Below are 20969 nucleotides of genomic sequence, written 5' to 3'. Positions count from 1 at the left end.
ATCTCCATTAACTAATGTTTTTAAGAGATTGTATGATTTCAAGATAAAGATTCTTAATTAAAGATTTATTTCATGTGTGCCAATTTGCTAAAATATTAATCTAATCTTAATTTACCACATTAGATTGTCTGAAATATGTATTGGATTTTAATTGCCGGACTCCCTTGTTGCAGAACATTTGTTTTTAAGTTGTTGTGGGGAGCCATTCATGTTCTCAGGCTTCATAAATATTGTAATTTTGTTGTATTTATTTACAGAATATCACAGTTGCCCTACATATCTTCATCCTGTTCAGTCTGAGCTCAGTTAACATCCCTTCCCCCCCGAACATAAACACACTAGCTGACATGCTACTAGCTAGTATACTTGTGCTTGATATTCTCATGCTCACTAACCTAATGGACTTTCCCTGTGCTTTAGTCTCATCAGCAAATTGCAACTGACTAACAACAGTGTGTGTATGTGTGCGTGCGTGGTCTCTGGAGGGTCTTCCACTGTATTGGCTGCGGGAGCAGCAGTTACTTCATATGAGTGGCCACAGCCAGAGTCCATCTGAGAGGACAGATACGGGAGATGCTTTGGGGAGGGCAGCCAAGTTCACCATCACGGGCCACACGCACACACAGCGGAATACACACGCATACATACACACACACAAACATAGAGCATCTGCTGCTATAGCACTCAGTCTGAAAGCAATTGAATTGCATTCCTCCCAAAGGTTTTAGTGCCAAGTAGCATTCTGTTTCAATCTGCCAGTCCGGTGAAGAGTGTGCACATTTATATGTGCGTGTGTGCATTCATGAGTGTGTGCGTGTTCTTGTGCACGTGACCATGACCTTGGCTGTCCTCTGCATAGACTCTCAGAAGGTTGATGGAGGTGTTTATTGATGAGATAGGAAGACGGAGGTCGTGCTTAGTGGAGAACCAGGAGGTGGTAGGTGTTAAGCAGTGGGCAATGGCCGGCTATATAATCACTCAGAATCTGGTGTATATCAAATTATGACAAATAAGGTGCTGCGATCAAATAGGAGTATATTCCATATGACTTGATATCTGTCTAATGGTATCCACTGCAAAACTTGCATGTTCCTCAAAAGTGGAAGTAACACTAAAACTAGTTTAACTTGACTTTGACGGGAACAGACCAAACTTGATGTTTTTGGTATGTACTGTCTATCTGAGAGGATGGACGTGTTTAAATTGCAGAGTAGGAGGATGGAGGTGTGTTTACAATGTTTAGTCCGGGATTAGACGATGAGGTCCTCAAAGGTAAAAGGTGAAGGAGTTTTAGTAAGCTAAGCAATGTTACCCGGGCGATGCAGTACTCTCTGGGATTCTCCTTCTCCAGCCCGTACTTCTCCAGCGCCTCCACCACAGCAAAGTCAGCCGTGTCTCTTGTGGAGAGCAGGATGGTCTTATACGGGATGTTGGGCTTCAGACTGTCAGCGTATATCCGCAAAGTGCCTCCTGCAGGAAAGTACAACACACACATTTTAGTATTTCCCCCTGCTAACAAATAAAAGGCCAGATCGATCATTTGCTCCAACACTAGGAGAACAAAAAACATTTTAATTTTTACAAATAATCTTACAAACACAAATATTCTATTGCAAATTCGGTATCTTAAAATTGACCATTTGCCATAAAAATATTCAACTATTTCCCCCAACACTTTTTGTACTTTCCGAGTCGAAAAATGTCTTAAACATTTGGACCACAGGACACAAAATGTCACTGAAACCCAAAGAAATTGCATTTACATTCACACTATGTAACTCAATTTACCAATTCAGCATGATCTGAATGTGTCTTCCTCAGCTCTAACACAATCTATGCCAATGAAAATAATGGTAATGATCAGTTCTTAAGATGACAGGAAATTTTAATGTTACCTGCAGTCCCTGGACATAGATCCCAAATGTATATGGATCGTCTTGATTTGGATATCTGAAGTGCTGAATTACATTTTCCTTGAAAAAAGTACAACCACTACGTGGAAGGGACTGACTGTAGTGCTCATAAAATGTATATAACGGAGGCACACGTAGCCGAGTGACCATGATGTGTCAACTAGAAAATGATCACCTTCGAAAATCCCACAAGAGAGTCTTCAGCAAAGCAAACAGGATTTTCAGAAGCATTACATAAAATGAGCTCGTTTAAAATAGCACTTTCTGCTGGGAGAACGTCATTGTCTTACCACAAGCCATCCTGTCCCACCGTGTGTGTGTGTGTGTATGTGTGTGTGCGCGTCTACCGTATGTGGACAGTGGTTAAAGCTGTTTTTAGAGTCAGTTCACTGGTCCATCTATCTGTCTGGCAGAGTGGTTAGGTAATGCTTGAGTCACACACCAAACCAGCCAGCGCGTTTTGTTTCATTCATTCAACAGGGTGTGTATGTCTTTTTGTGTGTGTAAACAAGTGAGTGTGAGACGTTCCCACAACATGTGGACTTCTGTGGACCAGCTGATGTAAACATGATGTAGAATGATCAATGATCGTAGAAAAGGTTTCAATCGTAGTCATCTAGACACTGTTTTCAGAATCAAGACGTTTCGGCTCTACGTGTTACATTTGACCATTTTATTACAAATACAAAACGTGAATATGTAATTTCCAGATGTATTCAGACCCTTTATTCACTACTTTGTATAAGCGCTAGTGGTAGTGATTACGGCTGCAGAACACCTCTACCAGCTGTTTCTTGCAGCCCTGCTTGAAGATTTCTCAAGCTCTGTCACACTGGATAAGCAGCGGCAGTGAACTGTGTTTTTCAGGTCGCTGCAGGTTTTCTGTGGGGTTCACGTCAGGTTTTCCTCAAGCCACAAGAGGACACTCAGACTTGCTCTGAAGCCAATCCAGCTCCGTTTCTGGCTGTGTGATATGGGTTGTTGTCATTCAGAAAGGTGAATCTTTGCATGATGTCATATTCACTCTGGGTTCAGGTTTTTATATTTGGCTCCATTTATTTTCCCCCTCAATCCTGATCACTTTTTCAGCTCCTGCTGCTGTGAGACAAACGCTGTGCTACATAGCAGGGATGGTATTAGCCAGGTGATGTGTGCTACTTGTTTTTGCCAGGTTCAGCACTTCGCCATTAGTAATAATAATCAGACTGAATTGCCATTTCATTTCACTTCATTCACTCAGCATGATATTGTGTTTGTGTTAGCAGAGTTCTTGTTGGAAGGCAGGGTTATTTTGTTTTGTTTTGCACTAACTAAATCAGTAGAGCATGACGTATCTATCTTGTGATGTCATTTTCAGTTGAAAAGCTCAAAAGTTCAAAAGCTCCAGTAGCGGCGACGTCGATTTCAGATTTGTTATTTCTGTAAGTCTGCTTACAAAAACAAAAGCTGCATCAGTCTCATCCACACTTGTCGCCATTTTTCTGTCACTACTTTTCACTAATGTAGCTAGACATCCCTATTCTTAATCCCGCCTACTAAGCTCTTATTGGTCAACTGTTTCTCCAACCCCCGGACTTAACTGTCCAGGTGAGCACAACACCAAATCTATTTAAAGCGCAGAAAAACTCTGAGATGAGGGCAGCGATTCAGAGGTCTGGCTCAGGAGTTACATTTTTTCCTCATCTAACAAAATAATCTTACTCCTGTTTGTCTCAGGTCTTGGCAGGCAATTATATGTCTTACTTCTGTCTAACTACTTATCTTTATCACAAGTTCTCCAATCTCTGCAGAGAAGCTCTGGAGCTCTTTTAAAGAAGCCATCAAGCTTTTCATTACTTCCTAGACTAAGGCCCTTCTTGCCCAGGCGCTGCATCTGGACAGACGGCCAGCTGTAGGAAAAGCCTTGGTGGTTTAAAACTTCCTTATTTCATAACAGTGAATCCCAAGCGCCTGGGAATGTTTCTTCATACCCTTATCTGGATCTATGCCTCAACACTATTCTCTCTCACAGGTCTAGAGTGAAGTCATTGGCTTGGTTTTTGCACTGACAACCACTGTGAACTATGAGACCTATGAGACTGAACTCTGCATGACTGGATGATCAGAGCTCAAGCTGGGTTTGTCAGAAAAAGGGTCTGGATACACTAGTAAACAAGATGTGTTGAATAAAAATTTAAAAAGCGGTCATTAGAAGTTCAACAAACAGTTTAAGTACCTGAGTCGGGCCTCCCATCACTGCTCATGAACTCCTGCATGCGTTTCTCCAGTTTCTGCTGGCGTCTCCGCTTCATCACAACCTCTGGGTTGGAGATTGTCCTGGTAAAGCTAGTCTCAGGCATGTCCTTGTAAACCTCTGCCGCCAGACGACTGTTTTCCCTAAACCACAAAATGAGGGAGACAAATGACAAATGAAGAGAAGGCAGGATAAATGAAAAAAAAAAGAAAAAGAAGACAGATGGAGGAACAGAAAGGTCAAAGTTTAAATCACAATTCTTTCCTCTTCTGGAGACTAAGAAAAAACAAGATTGTCTCGAAGGACTGAGAGGATGTAAGGGCAGGGCAGTAAGATGGATGACTGTGAGCGTGTGTGTGTGTTACCCGTCCTCCCGGTTGAGCGCCTGCTCGTCTCCATCAGGGATCCGGGCAAACTCCTTCTCCCTCTTCTTTTCCTTCTTTTTCTCCTTCTTTGACAAAGTCCTCTTGAAGTTCTGGATAACTCCATCCTTCTCCTTTTCTGGACCATTACTCTGACTCTTCTAGTAAAAACGGAAGAAGAGTGAATGAGGCCCTTTTTAAGAGACTACGAGGAGCAGCTTACTACAGTTTTTAATGACTTACTCATTTCCTGAAATAAACGAACAAGTGAATAAAGTGAATTAGGAAAAGACGAGCAAGGACAAATCTTCCTTCAATCATCTTAGAAAGTTACATCTGATCAGGTCAAGTGTGATGAAGGGTTGTAATTTAGTTTTAAACCTTATTTTTTTTAGTTCTGCTTCAATTAGTGATGTCCTACATTTGATAGAAGGCTTTTTGACAGAGCACAGATCACAATAAGGGCACCGTTTTATCAAAATAAGGTCATTTGTATTATAGGAAATATAGCTAGCCAGTGTGGTTGTTAAAACTTACATTAATCAGAACACATTTAAATCAACACATTGCATTCTGGACTATTGAATCCATGTTGCTGCAGTCTATTGGTCTTCTACAATGGATTTCTCATGGTATAAATGTATTGCAAAATGGTCTCATCTGAAACTTAACATTGTTTTATGGATTACTCAAACTTCTTAAGCAATCAAACTTTATTTTATCTGAGCTGGAAATATCTCGACTTGTCACAAAGTTCGTGTTTGTCCAGTTATCCACATGAAAAACACAACAATATCTCCAAATAACAGATATGCAAGGTGTGTTGCCAGTTGCTGCTTTATTTTTTATCTAATTTTTTCTTTCATAGGTGATAGATAAATGAATGGATGAGTCAGCTCACTAGTAAACAGGTTAACAGACAACAACAGACAGAGCAGCTGACCTTGGGAAGGATGTCGTTCTCATTCTTCAGGACAAAGCGTCCTTCTCTGTCGTCTTTGTTCCAGTTGAGCTGAACAACAAGAGGCTTCTCGTCCAGGTCCAGCTGACGCTCTTCTAACAAACACACACAGATACACCAGTTCATCTGAGAGTCAGCTATGTCAAATTATTATTATTCCTAACATTGAAACATTCGTTAAATTGTTAAGATTATTTTGGCTCGGATGTGTAGGTCAACCCCTCCCTCTCCCCTTCTCACCGCCAGTCTATGGGACTCACCGCCACTGACATGGACCTCATACAGGGAATATCTTGGCGAGGAGAGCATCCTCATGTCTGGTCTGAACTTCTCCGCTAATGTCTCTATGACGTCCTGCGTTGTCGCTGTGCTGGACACTCTGATGCACTTGGTGGCAAAATTACCGGCAACCCGGTCCTGGAAGTAGAACCGCATCACGCCATGAAACTCCAAGTCCTGTTCGAGAGAGAGAGAGGCAGAGAGTCCATAATCTGTTTATTATACAAACTGTTAACTGGAGGTGGGTGGCTGCAAAAATATTATACATTCAGTATGTTAATGTTTACATGCAAACTATAACCCGTTTACTGCGAATATGGTCGGCATTAAAGACAGACAGTATCTATTTCAAGCCAGCGATTCAGCCAATGATTCAAATGTTCAAATATTATAAATAAAGTGAAAGCCGTCATTATCAAAGCAGGACTGTGCAGTAAGGTGACTGTTCAGCAGCCTTGACTGTCACGAGAGGACAGAAGCACCGCTGGCTGAGAGCCAGCAAGTGGAGTGTGTCACAGTATTTCTTAAAGAGGCAGTGCCCTATAAATTATGAATTTCTAAACCATTTTGAAGAAGTTTCATGGAAAGAACTCTTATTAGTATTAATTATAGGAAAAATATTCAATTGATACACTTCCATTTACTTGGGTTTAAATGCAGCTTTTATTTTAAGGAAATTCCTATTTTCCCTTTTGATTAGTACCAAATGACATTGTTCTTTCCAGGAAACCTCCTTACTTCCTGACCTGTAAAATAATGTGTTACCATTTATTGTGTTTTAGCTTTCTTATCTATTTTATCTCATCTCATGGCGCTGGTCTAAGAAAACACACACACGCAAATATACAGGCTCAAACACAGCCAGTGTCGATGCTGGATGTGAAAGCGGCAGGCTGAAATAGACACCCGGGGCTATCTACACTGTATGTGTATGCAGGTACAACTTTATTACCTGCATGTTAACATTTCCCTCTGCACAGAGTCTACTATAGAACAACAATGTCTTAAACATATACACACCCAGTCCTGCTATAATTGTATGTTGACACAGCAACTGTAGCTTGCAGCCCTGTGTGAGCTCATATGCATTTGTTAAGGTTCAGCAGTGAAACTGGCCTCATATTTTATTGTAACCGCCGTTAAAAAGGTCTTAGAAAGCCTTAGATCTACATAGGAGCTTGCAGACATTAGAAAGCTAGTATGAGCTATTCCTCTAATATCAAAATTAATGGAGGCTATCATCTCTGTCTCAGCAAAAAACTAATCTAAAGCAGGACAGAAACGGTCCCGTACAACCCCAGTGAAGTCAAACTAAACTGTAACAATAAAATACAACAACACAATCTATAGCTTAGAAACTTGCCCTGGAATTAATTAAAACATATTTCTAAAATAACCTCAACAAAACTCAACACTACAAGCTTTAAAGTAGTATACATAGCAGGGTTATTGTATTGATTGTGTTCATGTTATTGTGTCCATCCTCTGAAGGGATTTTAAAGTAAAACTATGACTGTAACTGACGGCTCTATGAGGGTTTTCCTAAAGAAAATGGTTGATGTGCCCTTTTCCCTTTAAGTTCGGTAAGGTTTTATTTCATATTTCATAAAAATGTGTTCTTGTTCATGATGTTAGAAGATGTTGTGCCTTCAAGAACGGCTGCGGGAAAACCCTGACTGGTTCTTCCACAACGTAGGTATCTTTCCTGTCAGGATGCCAACAAAGCAATTTTGAATTTGAATTTTAAAGAGAGGCTTTGCCAGAATCTAAGAAGGGTAGACAACTGGCCAAATGACTTTCTAAGGTGATAGAGCGAGTGAGTGTGAGTGTGTGTGTGTGTGTGTGTGTGTGTGTGTGTGTGTGTGTGTGTGTGTGTGTGTGTGTGTGTGTGTGTGTGTGTGTGCGCGTATAGACTACAGCTGAGGAGGGTGAGCAGGGTGATTTGAGGCAAAGGTTTAAAATGGATTTAAATGGATTAATTTTGCACTGTTTGTGGCCTCCCGCTCATACACATTCACGCACTTAGGAGAAGATGGTAAGAGGATATGAAGACCGACTGATTCATAAATGTGGACAGAAAGAGTAGAGAGACTGCTGATGCAAATGTTTTCTTCTTCTTTTTTTTTTAAAGAAAACTTTCTTCTCTCTCCATCTCTTTCTCAACCGTCACCCCACCCCCACCCCCCTCCCATGTTTGATAGAGACACAGTCAGGCAGAGTGGAAACACTGAGCATAGTTTCGATAGGCAAGGGTGGAGCCGAGAATGTGTGTGTGTGTGTTGTGATCTACTGCTGGAATGTGGGTCATTGAGGGTTGCTGTTGTCAAGCTTGCGTAACCGTTGGTAACTGTTACTGTGGAGATACAAGTCCACTTGGGTTCAAACAAAGCCCAGCTAAGAGCCAGCAGTGGATAATTAACACACTGCCCAGTTTAACTACAGCCTTTTGGCCACTGGGAATGGACAAGTACAACCACATGTAGTTCAAGTCCAGTACAACAGCCATATTCCCCCATACCTCCAAGACATGGTATAGTCCTACAGACACATGCCTTAAGGTTATGGTCCATACCCACACTCCCATATTCATGGTCCAGTCTTACATTTACAGACCATAGCCAACTCCTGAAACTCCATACCTCAACGCCATGGTCCACTCCTACACTCCTATCCCGCTCAGAAAATGGTCCAGTCCAACTTTCCTATATTTCTAGGCCACAGAGCAGTGCTAAACCAACATATATCAAGGCCATGGTCCAACCTCCAGACCATGCTTCAGTCCTATAAACCCATACATCAAGGCAATTGTCCAGTTCTAGCAAAAATAAAAAACAAATTTACTGGAGACGGTGTAGTCCCTCATTCGTCCAGGAGTGTTCTATCGTAGAAAAGGTTTCAGTCGTAGTCATCTGGACACTGTTTTCAGAATCAAGACGTTTCGGCTCCCATCTGGAAGTCATTCTCAATTGAGAATGACTTCCGGATTGAGAATGACTTCCGGATGGGAGCCAAACGTCTTGATTCTGAAAACAGTGTCCAGATGACTACGACTGAAACCTTTTCTACAAATTTACTGGAGCTCCAGTACAACAGCCATCTACACCCGTAGCTCCAAGACATGGTATACTACTACAGACCCATAGCTCCAGACCATCTCTCACAACTCCACACCTCCAAGTACTGTCCACTCCTACAACCCCCTATCTCCGGACCACTGTCCAGCCCTGTACCTCCTTACTTCAAGGCCATGGTCCTGTCCAACAATTCGAAAATTCTAGGCCATAGTCCAATGATAAACCACCATAGACCAAGGCCGTAACTTCAGACCATGCATCACACCTACAAATACATGATGCATTTCTCATAAGATGTATATAGGAACCATAATTTGATGCATAATTAACATTTTTCGAAAGTTTACACACAGATATTATTTAGTGATAAATATGTTTAATGTTTTGGCCATTTAAGACGACATCCATTTGACTACAACATGAAAACCTTTAACCAGTGTTGAATGTATCTCTAAGATTCAGCTTGGTCAAAGTACTGTATCCTTCTTGAAGAGGTACATTGGACTTGCAAATTCTGTTTATTTATTTATTATTTATTTGTGTGGCCTTTTGCGAATACGCCCTATCCTCAAAAATGCCACGATGATAATGTCATCTGACAAGGCAGCATGGGTGAATCATTGGAAGTGTTGTTCAATTTTGTATTGTTGAAGTAGTAAGGATAGTTTATAGATAAACAATTAACTACAACATCCACTAGCAAGAGGACTCCACAGTATATTTGGATGAATACCAGACAGACAAAAAATAATAACAAATGTGATTGTGAATGTTGTGAATTGTCTTTAAAGCTATATGGACAACAATTCACTGTACATAAGGTGTTGGAGCTTGCACAACTGAGCAACCTTGTCTTTAAGGCTAAGGGATTTTTTTCTTAATTCATGTTAGTTTCATTTCACAAATGAAAAATAGTAAAAAACCTTTATAATGTTTCACTAGAAAAAGGGACAAGTAAAGGGACAAAGGACAAATTAAATTGGACTTTGGACACAAGCCCGACCTCAGACGCCATTATTAGCAGCTTGTATATTAAAAGCTTATTTAAGCATGTCAGCTAAATGCTCAAAATTGCAAAATGTAAAATGTGAGGGCAAAACAAGAACTGTTCAGTTTATCCTTTCTGTGGCATTCATTTTAATAATCCCTAACAGCTTTTTTATTTCACAAACAGCACACGGGCGGACAGGAAATGCTAATGCAGCTGTATGTCACCAAACAGCAGCCCGGATAAGACCTGCCACACGCTGTCTGTCAAACACACAGTCACATATTTCCAGTAAAGTCGCGGCACAGGAGGCATCAACTGAGGTTTAGGGAAGTCTTTGATGTTGGACTACTTCTGTCACTTGGGGAAAGTGTTTATATAGTGAGTCGGCATGAAGTGTATATGTACAAACCTCTGCCTCTAAGTCTAAGGCTAATTAACTAATGTGCTGTGGTATTTACTGTGTGTATATTAGACCTATATGGTACTGTGCCAGGCAGAGGCATCAGCGAAGGAATTCACACAGACACGGAGGGGGATATGTGAGTGATACCTGTGACTAAACTTGTGAGACAGGGCACACATACACACAAACACACACACACACACACACACAAAGTAGGGCAACATTGTAGACAGCTGTTATCAGCTAGATAAAACCTAATGGAGACAAGGGAGGGAGAAAACGTGTGTGTGTTTCTTTAAGTGTGTGCGTTCAAACTGGTGGGTGACACACTGTATGTATTAGCGATAAACCGATTTACCGATATTTATTGGCCAATATTGATTGTCTGTCATTAAAAATGTACTTTTTGATAACCCCCAGATAGAACTGCATTTAATCCAGGACAGTCAGTAAATCACTCGGGCTGAAATATCAGCCGATGTTAGCTTAATGTAGATATATCGTACCAGCGTCTAAAAGTAACAAGAAATTGCAGTACAGAAATGCCAAATATATGTTTGAGGTGGTTAAGAAACAGTGTCTCCGTTACTGTACATAGTTTGTCCATCTGAGAGCAGTGACAAGCTTATTTTTTTAGTTAGGGGTCCCATTCAGTACATATGTTAAAAAATATATATATACAAATTTAAGGGATCATTTATAATTTAAAAAAAAGACGATTTATATCAGTTTTAAACTCAATATAAAATATGAATATCAGCATCATGCTCAAAATCTCCCCCTATTTATCATTTGTAGCTTATTCTGTCCCTTTCAAATCACTCAGCTCAGGAATGCTAGAGCTCAACCATAAAAGTGCATGTGAATGTGTGTGAGGGTGTAGGTAAAGTGTGAGAGATAACCCGCCATGCTTTCTGACTAACAACTCCAAGTCAAAGGTCTCTCAGGAGAGAGGTCAAAGTTCACGTCTGTGTTCTTATGAGAAAGTGAGTTAACTTCACTCTGGCTGTAAAAAAAAAAACAGTTTCCACCTGGTGCCTGTCTCTCATGTGTGTGTTTCAGGGAGGTGAAAGTGGTGGATTAAACTTTAAGCCGACTGTAGTTTTCCTGCTTGTAAACCAGCAAATTCATTTCAGACTGGTTTGAATTTGAGGTGCATTTCTTTGCGGCATACAAAAAATTAAATAAAAATCAAACTGTAAATTGCTGTTAATAAAATTCTGAATCTGACAGAGCAAATTAAATAAAAATATTTACTGTTTCATTATCACCTCTTCCTGGGTAACTTCACACCTGTTAACAATGGAATGGTTGCATGTAAAAAGACACAGAAATAGTATTTACCTAACATTAAGAAAATGTTACCTAAATCACTTTGGTGACAATGTACACACTGCATTATACTACTGGAATTATTTCAGTGTCCTTCCTTCTTATTGTCTGAACAGAGAAATACACAGAGTCAAAGTCACAACAACAGAAATGTGTGCATTTGGTACATTTGTCTTCATAAAGCTTTAAAAATTCAACATGAGCACTGAAAGGTTATTACACTATGAGGCTTGAGTAACATGTACGCTTTCATGTAATATGTATACTGTACATCAGGATGGGCAATATGACTATATACACTGTGAGATAATACACTTTTCCCCACTGTCAAGAGAGTTTTCAATATCATTTATACCATGGTATCGGTATATAAGTATTTTGATCTGTCGGGTATTTAACAACTGGATAAGCCAGTTTTGTGTGTGAGATTTTATATACATCTCGTGATATAATAATACTGCCCTGAACTGTGCATTATGTCACTTTAATACAGCAGCTGTACATTGAGTCCAGGTATCTATATCAAATACAGTGAGGTAAAAGGGGGATCCAGACAGGCTCGGAGAAACAACATAAGGGCCACTGGAAGCTGCTTGCTTGCAAAAAGGGAAACATTTATTAAAGCTTCAGGTGTGCACACAAGACAAATAAAATGCTGCCTGAAGAGGAGCACTGAGCTCAAAACATGTTGTCTACCTATTATGTTACAGCCTTTCTAATGTTCGTCTTTTGCTCTGTGTGCACTTTTTGTTGACGCATCCTCATCGGAAGCTTTCAGAAATATTTTCACTTTTTGCAAGCAAGGAGTTTCCAATTGTGCTGTTGTCCAAGTTGGTATTTATGACTGTTCCAAAGGTGATTTCAAAATGCAGAGGTATAAACTTTGCATCTGGATACCGTCCAAGCTCAGACATAATGCTGCTGTCCTAACAGCACCCCCTACATGTAGTGAGTGCCACTACAGTTCACTGATTCACAAACTTTCGATGCTTGACTGAGATCTCTCTTTTTGAACCAAACTCTGCCGCTTTACTAATTTAATTAACTAACTTGATATAATCAGTTTTATGAGACACCCTGCTTTTAAGGAGCACTTCCTAACATACAGTCATCACTTCACAGTTATCGGTCACCATCTCCACACTCTACACTCTCCATTAAGTCTCACTCACTCTTTGATCGTTCTCCCACATCTCCTTTTCAGTCTCCATCTTACAAGTAACAGCAGCAAGCCTCCAAAGCCATTTATAAACCCATGCTATAAACCCATGCTACATACACACAGCTGGGGTATGTTCGCGTGCGTGTGAGAACGTGGGGGAGTGGTGGGTAGGGGGTTATCAGGTGTTCAGGAAACTAACCAGAGCTCCATTTCCAAGCACGTAAACCACCAGTGTGACACTTCTGTGCTGAGACTGAGCATAGCTGCATGTCTGAGTGAATTCTGGTACAAAAGTAAGGATAAGGTTTTAGGATAAGGTGTACACCACTCACAACTGGGCTGGACAATAATAGCCCCGTTTACTGTCTTTCAAGACTGTGATAAATCAATCTCTACACTCACAAACACACACAAACAGAACTCTAATGGAGGCATAGGTCTAATGGTCTACTGGAGGCAAACACTTAGTGAGATCTAAAACAAATTCATTATTTAAATTTCTAGTGATCCTGTGAATTATATCAGTTATAATTAACTTTATCAATCAAGCAATGTTGCTAAAAATAAAAGCGGTTTGGTTTTTCCAACAGTTATGCTGAAACAAAAGTTTAGATAGTCTATGCCTGCTGTGTACATAATGGACTCAAACTGGATTACTTTCTGTGGGCTACAGTTTCAACAATACTGTATTTCTGCTCCTGCAGAGAAGAAAAATATAGTAATTAAAATGTTCCTGAATTATCAGCATTATGTAGCTCTGCTCTAACAAACACCTCAAGTGAATATTCAGCTTTTTTGGCATTTTTTGCTTTTATTGGACAGTTGATAGTATCCAGATTGACAGGAAATGAGGGGATAGAGAGACACACATAACAAAGACCCCGAGCTGGATTCAAACCGTGGATGTAAAGTATGCATCTTAACCACTAGGCCTCTGGGACGGCCCAGCAAACATTCACTTTAAACTCCAATGTAAACTGGTTACACCCTAAAGGCCTGAACATTTCATACTGGCCATCTGAGCTGTCCAGTGTCAGCAGCTGATCACACCATTACAGTTTCCACCTGGTCAACGTTTTACCTCTTTTTGCATGAAAGATGGGCAAGTCTTAGATTCAAGATTTCAAGAAATCAAGATTTTAGATAGCTGGACTTAAAAACATTAAAAATTGACTTCATTACATATCTGCAACAGTAAGCAGCAGCTAATTTCTGCAGGTTTCAAGTTCTCTAAAATAACTATGTCAATTCAGTGGGGAAAATGCTCACTGGGATGTGATGGAAATGCAATATGAAAACAATTAAAGGCAACAAAATGTTTCCTATTACATAGTCATGGCCCACTGGCGCTTGGATAAACCTCCAATCTTGGGGCACGGTCTCACTCTTTTTTGACTTCTTGAATCTAGTTTTGGGCAGTTTTTCTCTTTTCAGTGGGAAATTGGAACAACACATCAACACTATGTTTAAATGAGGCATTGCCACCCCAAAACACCAGTTGTTCTGGGCAACATGTGGCCCAGTATGGCTAGTTTAAAGCTAAGCTGTTGTGTTGCTTGATACCAAAACTACAGCTGTATTTCCCAAATAACAACAATAAGTGTAAATAACCAAAGTTTTTTTTCTTTACCAACACTGGGATTTCCCTTGCATTGACACAGCAGCCCTGTGTTTAATTAAAGACCAATACTGGCAAACTCAAAAAAGGTTAAACCGTAGTTTCCATGGAGACACTGAATATTTGAATTTGGATTTTTTGTTTGGCATTGAAAAGATGAATTTAAAGAGAAGGGAGGAGAGGAGCTTTGTGGATGATGGCTGTTTGAAAATGAGAACAGATTCCAGCTGCTGTGCGTCATCTTAGTCTCCTCCACACACACACACACACACACACACACAAGGCTAATAAAATGAACTGAGTTCCTGAGACAATATTGTTGCAGCCCCACCTGCAGTAACATGGGGGGATTCCTCCCTAAGCCTGTGTCAAAGGTCAGCTGGACCAAGGTTTTAACTCAGATGTGGGGAGGGGAAACTCATCCCACATCAGATCCCAGCAGAGACATTTCAAAGACATGAGATAGACCGACAGACCGAGAAAAACAAAAAGGAGAGGAGGAGAAGGGTGAAGACAAAGAATTCCATCACATGAAGCAGGAGAATTACTTTCCTCTTGCTTTAAATAGCCAAAGGAAGCAAGGTTCACACACACAGTATCCACAGTATCAAGTATCTCATTGGTACTTGCGATTGCAGATGTATGATCAGAAACTGAAGTCCACCTCCGGTCTTACTTTTTGTTTTCGATTTGAAAAATGGTCGATGACACGGCCTCAAGAAAAACAAAAGCTATAGAAAAGTGTTGAAATGTAGTTCAATCTATCTACAGGTTTAAAAATTACAAATTAATAACTTTGAGACCCATTTAACACTGCATGAACTGAATATTAATAGAATATTAATGACTACTCGTGTTTAGTAAATCAGGCCGGATGCAGTTTAAGTTGATAACCCTGTTCTATTTTCATCTAAGAACAAATGTGCTTTGCAAAAAAAAATTTAAAAAAATGCATTACTGTGTGGTGGAGTTACGAGGCCTCCTTTAATTGGTTTCAGGGCATCTTATGCCAACGCTGACCTTGAAAAGACCCTGAATTTTAACAAGCTTGTTTTCAAATTTTGTAAGGGTCTGCATATATCCTGAACTTACATTTTAGTAACATGAACAACTTTGCTTTCAAAAGCATTACAGCTTGCTTACCCGTCTAAACACAGAAAAAAAGGAGAGATGCAGCAATCCAATTGGCCAGGTTGGCATCGGTGCAGATACTGACTTTATTAAGGGAATCGGGTATCTGCCAAATGTGACAGATCCACAATAAATACAGTTTATTTGTCAATGTCCTTATACAGTAAAATTCTGTGTTTCTGTTAAATTCATTCAGTCACAGCAGACCTCTAACTCAGATTTTAGTTCCACAACAATCACCGGCCTAATGTTACCTTAAATATCATAGTTATTCACGGACAAAAAAATTAAGCCTGGACATCTGGAAAGATTCAACATTATTGCATTAAACTAAAATGTGGTTGGAAGATAAACAGCATGGTTCAATCTTTTAAACTGCTAAACTGACTCGTAGGCTGCTAGATTTGAGACGCATTCTTCCAATCACATAGCATACAATAAAGTTATTTTATATGAGGTATTTTCAAACGGTCATTAATCACTAAACAGACCCATATCAGAGCACAGACCACCACCATTTGATCTCCATCAGAACAGATGGAGGAAACCTTGAGCGGATTTATTTCTGACCTATGGGGAGACAGAAACAGTTAGAATGAAACCTACAATCATACTATAGTCACTCCCAAACTACATAAACTTTCTGACCACAAAAAGAAACCAAATATTGAAATATTACAACAAAGCAGTTCTGTCCTGCAATTACATCTTAACGTTAGTACAGAATCAAAGTCAAAATCTAATATGGTGACAGTACCAATCTTGAATGACTGTTTCACTGAATTTCCTGCAGAGCAAAAACAACCTGCACCCCTAGGAAAAACAAAGGGAGGCAGGGGAGGCCTGTTGTCCTGAATGAATAAAAAGACTAAATGCACACATTTCCTCTGTGGCTGCAAAGAAAAGCCTCTTTGTTTCAGGTGAGTTTCTGCCTCGGTATCGAGCTGTCCAGCCTCCACCCCCCCGTCCACCCAGCTCACCCTGTCATCCTGACAGAGTAAGGCATTGTGGGAAGGTATGGTATAAATCGTCTGGACCCAGTGGTGACGCCTGGCCACAAATCAGACCTACTCACTGCCTCAGCACCTCCATAAGCAACCCACAAGGATCAAGGCTGGCAGATAACTGCATGGCCACTGGAAGGAAATCAGTGTGTGTGTGTGTGTGTGTGTGTGTGTGGTAATTGCCGACCACAAGGCCGTTAAGGGCTGATGGGTTTGTGTCCTGTCTTACTCTCTCATTCATTCGCACACACACATAAACAGATATAAGGCGTAAACCCCACAGGTGATACGAGACAGGATGTATAGCTGACATGGCTGTCAACTTGACTAACAGTGTCGTTTAAGATGTTTCATTAACTAAATACCTGTCTCCTTGTTATTCATCACCTGTAAATTTGACCATTCCGAAGTAATAAAAACTTTAAAAACCCAGAATTTGGCTGGTAAAACTCTAAAACAGCATTTATACCATAAGACAAACTCTCCACTGAAACTAAACCATAAATGCATATTCAAATGAGTTATAAACACACAAAATGTCTAATATTGGACCTATATATCAATCTTAGTTGGAGTGAAAGTAAAGATTATATTATAATTAAATAGAAATGAGAAAAGAAGCAAATCCTTACTTGCTGTTTGGCATTTTTGCTTGATAATTTACTTATAATGAATCAACAAAAATTCTGATTGTCGATTAGACGTTTGACTGATTGTTTCAGCTCGAGATCAGAGTATAATTTAAACTACCACTGCACTTAGTTTGGGTAAGTCCAGTGGATGGGGGGTTGGGGAGCTATAACATCTATATTGTGCAAATTACCTCTGGGGACTTGTCTATCTTTGAGCTTTGACTGGACACAACCACACACACAAAAACACTATTAATAAGTAGAGGCCGAGGCTGCTGACCATCACAGAGCAGCCATTGTTCTCCAATGAACATCATTGGTTCAGGCACAAAAACAACACAGCATGGTTCTGCTATTCCAAGTTGGATGTGCAGAAATACAGAATGTGTGGGTACCTTTAAAGGGCTTTGTACCAAAATCTGAGCAGTTTATAGGTGCAGTTAGTATAATCTAGACTGATGTGGGTCTGATATTGGCCTTCATTAAAAAAAGGGGCCCAGATATGATAATTTGATGGAAATGCTGGAGTTTGATTGCTTGGATGTATAATTAGTTAACTGGAATTTATTATCCCAGACATCTGTACACAAAGTGTGGCGAGTTTCATTCATAACAGCTTGACACCAAAGTAGAAACTATTTGAATTAATTAGTAAATTAAAACAGTACTTCTGTTAAAAATACAGACTCAGAGCAACATGGTGATGAGTATGGCATAATTATGTTGGTGTACAGATGGAACTAGTGCTGTGGAAAGGCACATTATCCTGACTTTATCAAGACAACACAGGAAAACATGGAGGAAGTTAAGTTTGCATTGACAGAGAATTAAAATGGGAGCAGGCCAGAAAACGGGGAGCCGTCTTACTAAAATATGATAAAATATACAAATAAGGACAGGGAAAATTGGGAATAAATGCATGTCTCGAATATAAGCCTATTTTAAAAAATTCTGTAGTTGTAAATATAGAGATCACTATTTGAGATTTCACAGTATTTTCATTGGCATTAAATTGGTCAAATCTAAATATAGTGAATGTTGGCCATTAGTAAATGCAAGCCAAAAATATCAGCATAGGTATTTGTATCAGCTGTGACAAAGTCATATCAGTCTAACTCCAGTGGAAACGTTCAAAGCGAGAGTCAGACTAACTGGATAATGAGAGGAAGCATTCACTTCTGCTCCATTTACTGATATTTTTGCTCTCCGTCTCAGTATAAAAGAAGAGAGAGAAAAAGAGAAAATAGAGACTTCAGAAAAAGCCGGAAAGGTCGCACATGCTTCTGGGTGCGTTTGTGCGTCTCCGTGTGTGTGTGAACAAGAAAGATCAATAACATCCTGCAGTGGTTTACAGCGGGGCTGGTTAAACATGGCACCTTGTGATCAGGGATATGGAGTTACACACATTCATGTGTGCACACACGAACGTGAGCACAAGTATGACCTTACCAGACATTTATGAAGGTCCCGCCGTGCAGAGAATAGAGAAGCACTGTGCACACATGCACGCTCACAAACCAACACACTCGCGTTGAATTATGCAGGTCCTCCCACATCTCGCTCTCTCAGCCTTGGAGTGACTTTGGTGCAAAACAGGGGGGAGGAAGTAATGACAAACGACTGACCAACAGACCAAAACAGTCAAACAGTAAACCTGATAAACCAACTGAGGCAGACAGGGAGGCAGATATCGGGATGTCTGCAGGTCCAGAATAAATTCTAATAAGTCTCTCTTTTGATTACTTACTGTATATCAAAGGCCTCAACAGTAATTAACTGCTGTGTAATGTAGCCTTTAAAGCCCTATTCACACAGGAACGGGTTTATCTGGGGTACTCTTAAGATTTTTAATGACCGCAGAGTCGTGTCTGTGTGCTTAATCCTGTGTGAATCTGCCATGTCGGTAATCTGCAAAGTAAAAACTCCAGCGCCAATTAGCTCAAATTCAGAGGTCATCTGATAATATTAGTCCCAATGTGCATTTCAGTAAAAAAGGGTCCTACTCTTTTTTTAAAGAATTTTTTTCAGTTTTTCCCCTTACTCTATGAGGTTGGGAGTTATTAAGGCTGCAGTGAAAATTGTTAATGAGAGCTTTGATAGCATATTGGGTACAAGTTCTGGAGAATCATTTAGCTACTCAGCTTGAAAGCCAATTTGGAGAGGATGCGATTTCAAATCAGTAAATTGAATGAAACACAAATTTTGTTGTTGACAAAATCAGACGAGGTTTGCTCAGCTGTTATGGAACTGCAGATGTTTAAATTGGACATTTGTCCAAAGTGAACCCAAGCTCATAACTGTAGATGTTAACTGCTGTTTATAAAAAGGTCAAGAATGAACGGTAAAGTTCGAAAGATTAGGGCTGAAACTAACGATTATTTTTATTGTCGATTAATCTGCTGAATATTTTTTCGATTAATCGTTTGGTCAATAAAATGTCAGAAAATAGTGAAAAATAGTCATCACAATATCCCCGAAACCCAAGATGACATCTTCAGAATGGTTGTTTTGTCTCTCTCACACACACACACTCCAAAACCCAAATATATTCAATTTATTATCGCATAAAAACACAGAAAAGTACACATTTCAAAAGCTGGAACCAGTGAATTTTTGGCATTTTTTGCTTGAATCAATTATCTAAATAGTTACAGATAAATTTTCTGATCATTGACTAATCATAATGTAATCATTAGTTGCATGAAAGTGCAACTAAGCTGAGGTACAAATCCTCTGACACCAATGGGTGCTTGCTTGTCCACTTCCACACAGCTGACACTCCCATGAACAGTACCCACCAATGGAACCCAACACCGACAAGCTACTGGACGCTGCTATGGCAACCACTTCACAGCTGGGTGTCATGTTGCCATGGCGCTGGTAGGCAGGCCATGCCCAGTTCTCAGGTGTCAGGTGGACAAATAAAGAAAGGAGGGAGCAAAATATGCTACTGCAGCAAAAATGGTCCAAGTGTAAAACATAAACCAAGTTCATCATAAATACGGCCTTGTTCAGTCCAAACTAATTCCATTTGATTATTCCAAATAAAAGCCTACTTCTAATAGCAGAAAGATACTACAATTTCAGTTCTGTATACAAAAGACTTACAATCCCCACTAATACTGGAAAACATTTCAAACAGAATATCGGGGACAGAAGCAAAGTAAACCTGGCAGACTGCAATGTCACTCCTCCTCCTCATCCTCCTGACTCATCCTCGTTGTGATCCTCTAGCTCCTTTTTGATTCATCCTCCTGCTCATTCTCCTCCTCCTAGCTGACCTAAATCTCACAACCCTAATGATAAAAACATGGATCGAAACAAGGATCTCAGAGCACCAACAGTGAATGGCTCTTTTAGCACACCTGCAATATTTCATTGATGAGTTTCAAACCATTTCCTCCATGTGTCGACACAATCGGTAATGCAGAGGTCATGGAGGTCATTATTACAGGGCTTTTGCTATAGAGAAAATATACAGTGCAATATTACAGACATGAACACTGTTAAGAGGAACCGAGCAACAAAGAAAACCTGACAGTGAATAATTTAATAGTAGTCTTAATAGTTACAATAACACAAGTTTTATTTCTTAAGCAGAAGAAAGTCTGTGCCTTGGTGGTAGAGCGGGTCGTCCACCAATCGGAAGGTCGGTGGTTCGATCCTGGTTTCCCCCAGCCCACATGTCGAAGTGTCCTTGGGCGAGACACTGAACCCCAAATTGCTCCCGAGGGCTGTGCCTTCGGTGTGTAAGTGTGTGTGAATGCTTAATTTGTTTCTTTCAACTGATTGATTATCATAATAGTTGGCAGTTGATTTTCTGTCAATTGATGAATTAATTGACTAAAGGTTTTAGCACTAGCCTCATTATTTG

The 20969-nt window shown here is 40.0% G+C and overlaps 1 protein-coding gene across 20 annotated transcripts in view; it reads right to left on the bottom strand.

Moving 5' to 3' along the window:
* The window catches only part of afdna (afadin, adherens junction formation factor a), a 105923-nt gene that overhangs the window by 71081 nt on the left and 13873 nt on the right, over window positions 1-20969 (bottom strand). For 13 of the 20 annotated variants that reach the window (XM_044168949.1, XM_044168960.1, XM_044168963.1 and 10 more), the window contains exons 2-6: window positions 5730-5925; window positions 5452-5564; window positions 4512-4669; window positions 4129-4289; window positions 1313-1470 (exon numbers count right to left, since the gene is read on the bottom strand). In XM_044168949.1, the coding sequence (XP_044024884.1) occupies window positions 1313-1470; window positions 4129-4289; window positions 4512-4669; window positions 5452-5564; window positions 5730-5925 (786 nt within the window). The remainder of the gene's footprint in view (window positions 1-1312; window positions 1471-4128; window positions 4290-4511; window positions 4670-5451; window positions 5565-5729; window positions 5926-20969) is intronic. The other 7 variants (XM_044168951.1, XM_044168966.1, XM_044168967.1 and 4 more) reach the window with 3 other exon arrangements.

Source organism: Siniperca chuatsi, linkage group LG16 (genome assembly GCF_020085105.1).
Source record: "Siniperca chuatsi isolate FFG_IHB_CAS linkage group LG16, ASM2008510v1, whole genome shotgun sequence".
NCBI classification, from domain to species: domain Eukaryota; kingdom Metazoa; phylum Chordata; class Actinopteri; order Centrarchiformes; family Sinipercidae; genus Siniperca; species Siniperca chuatsi.
This window is presented reverse-complemented; position numbering and strand designations above follow the sequence as displayed.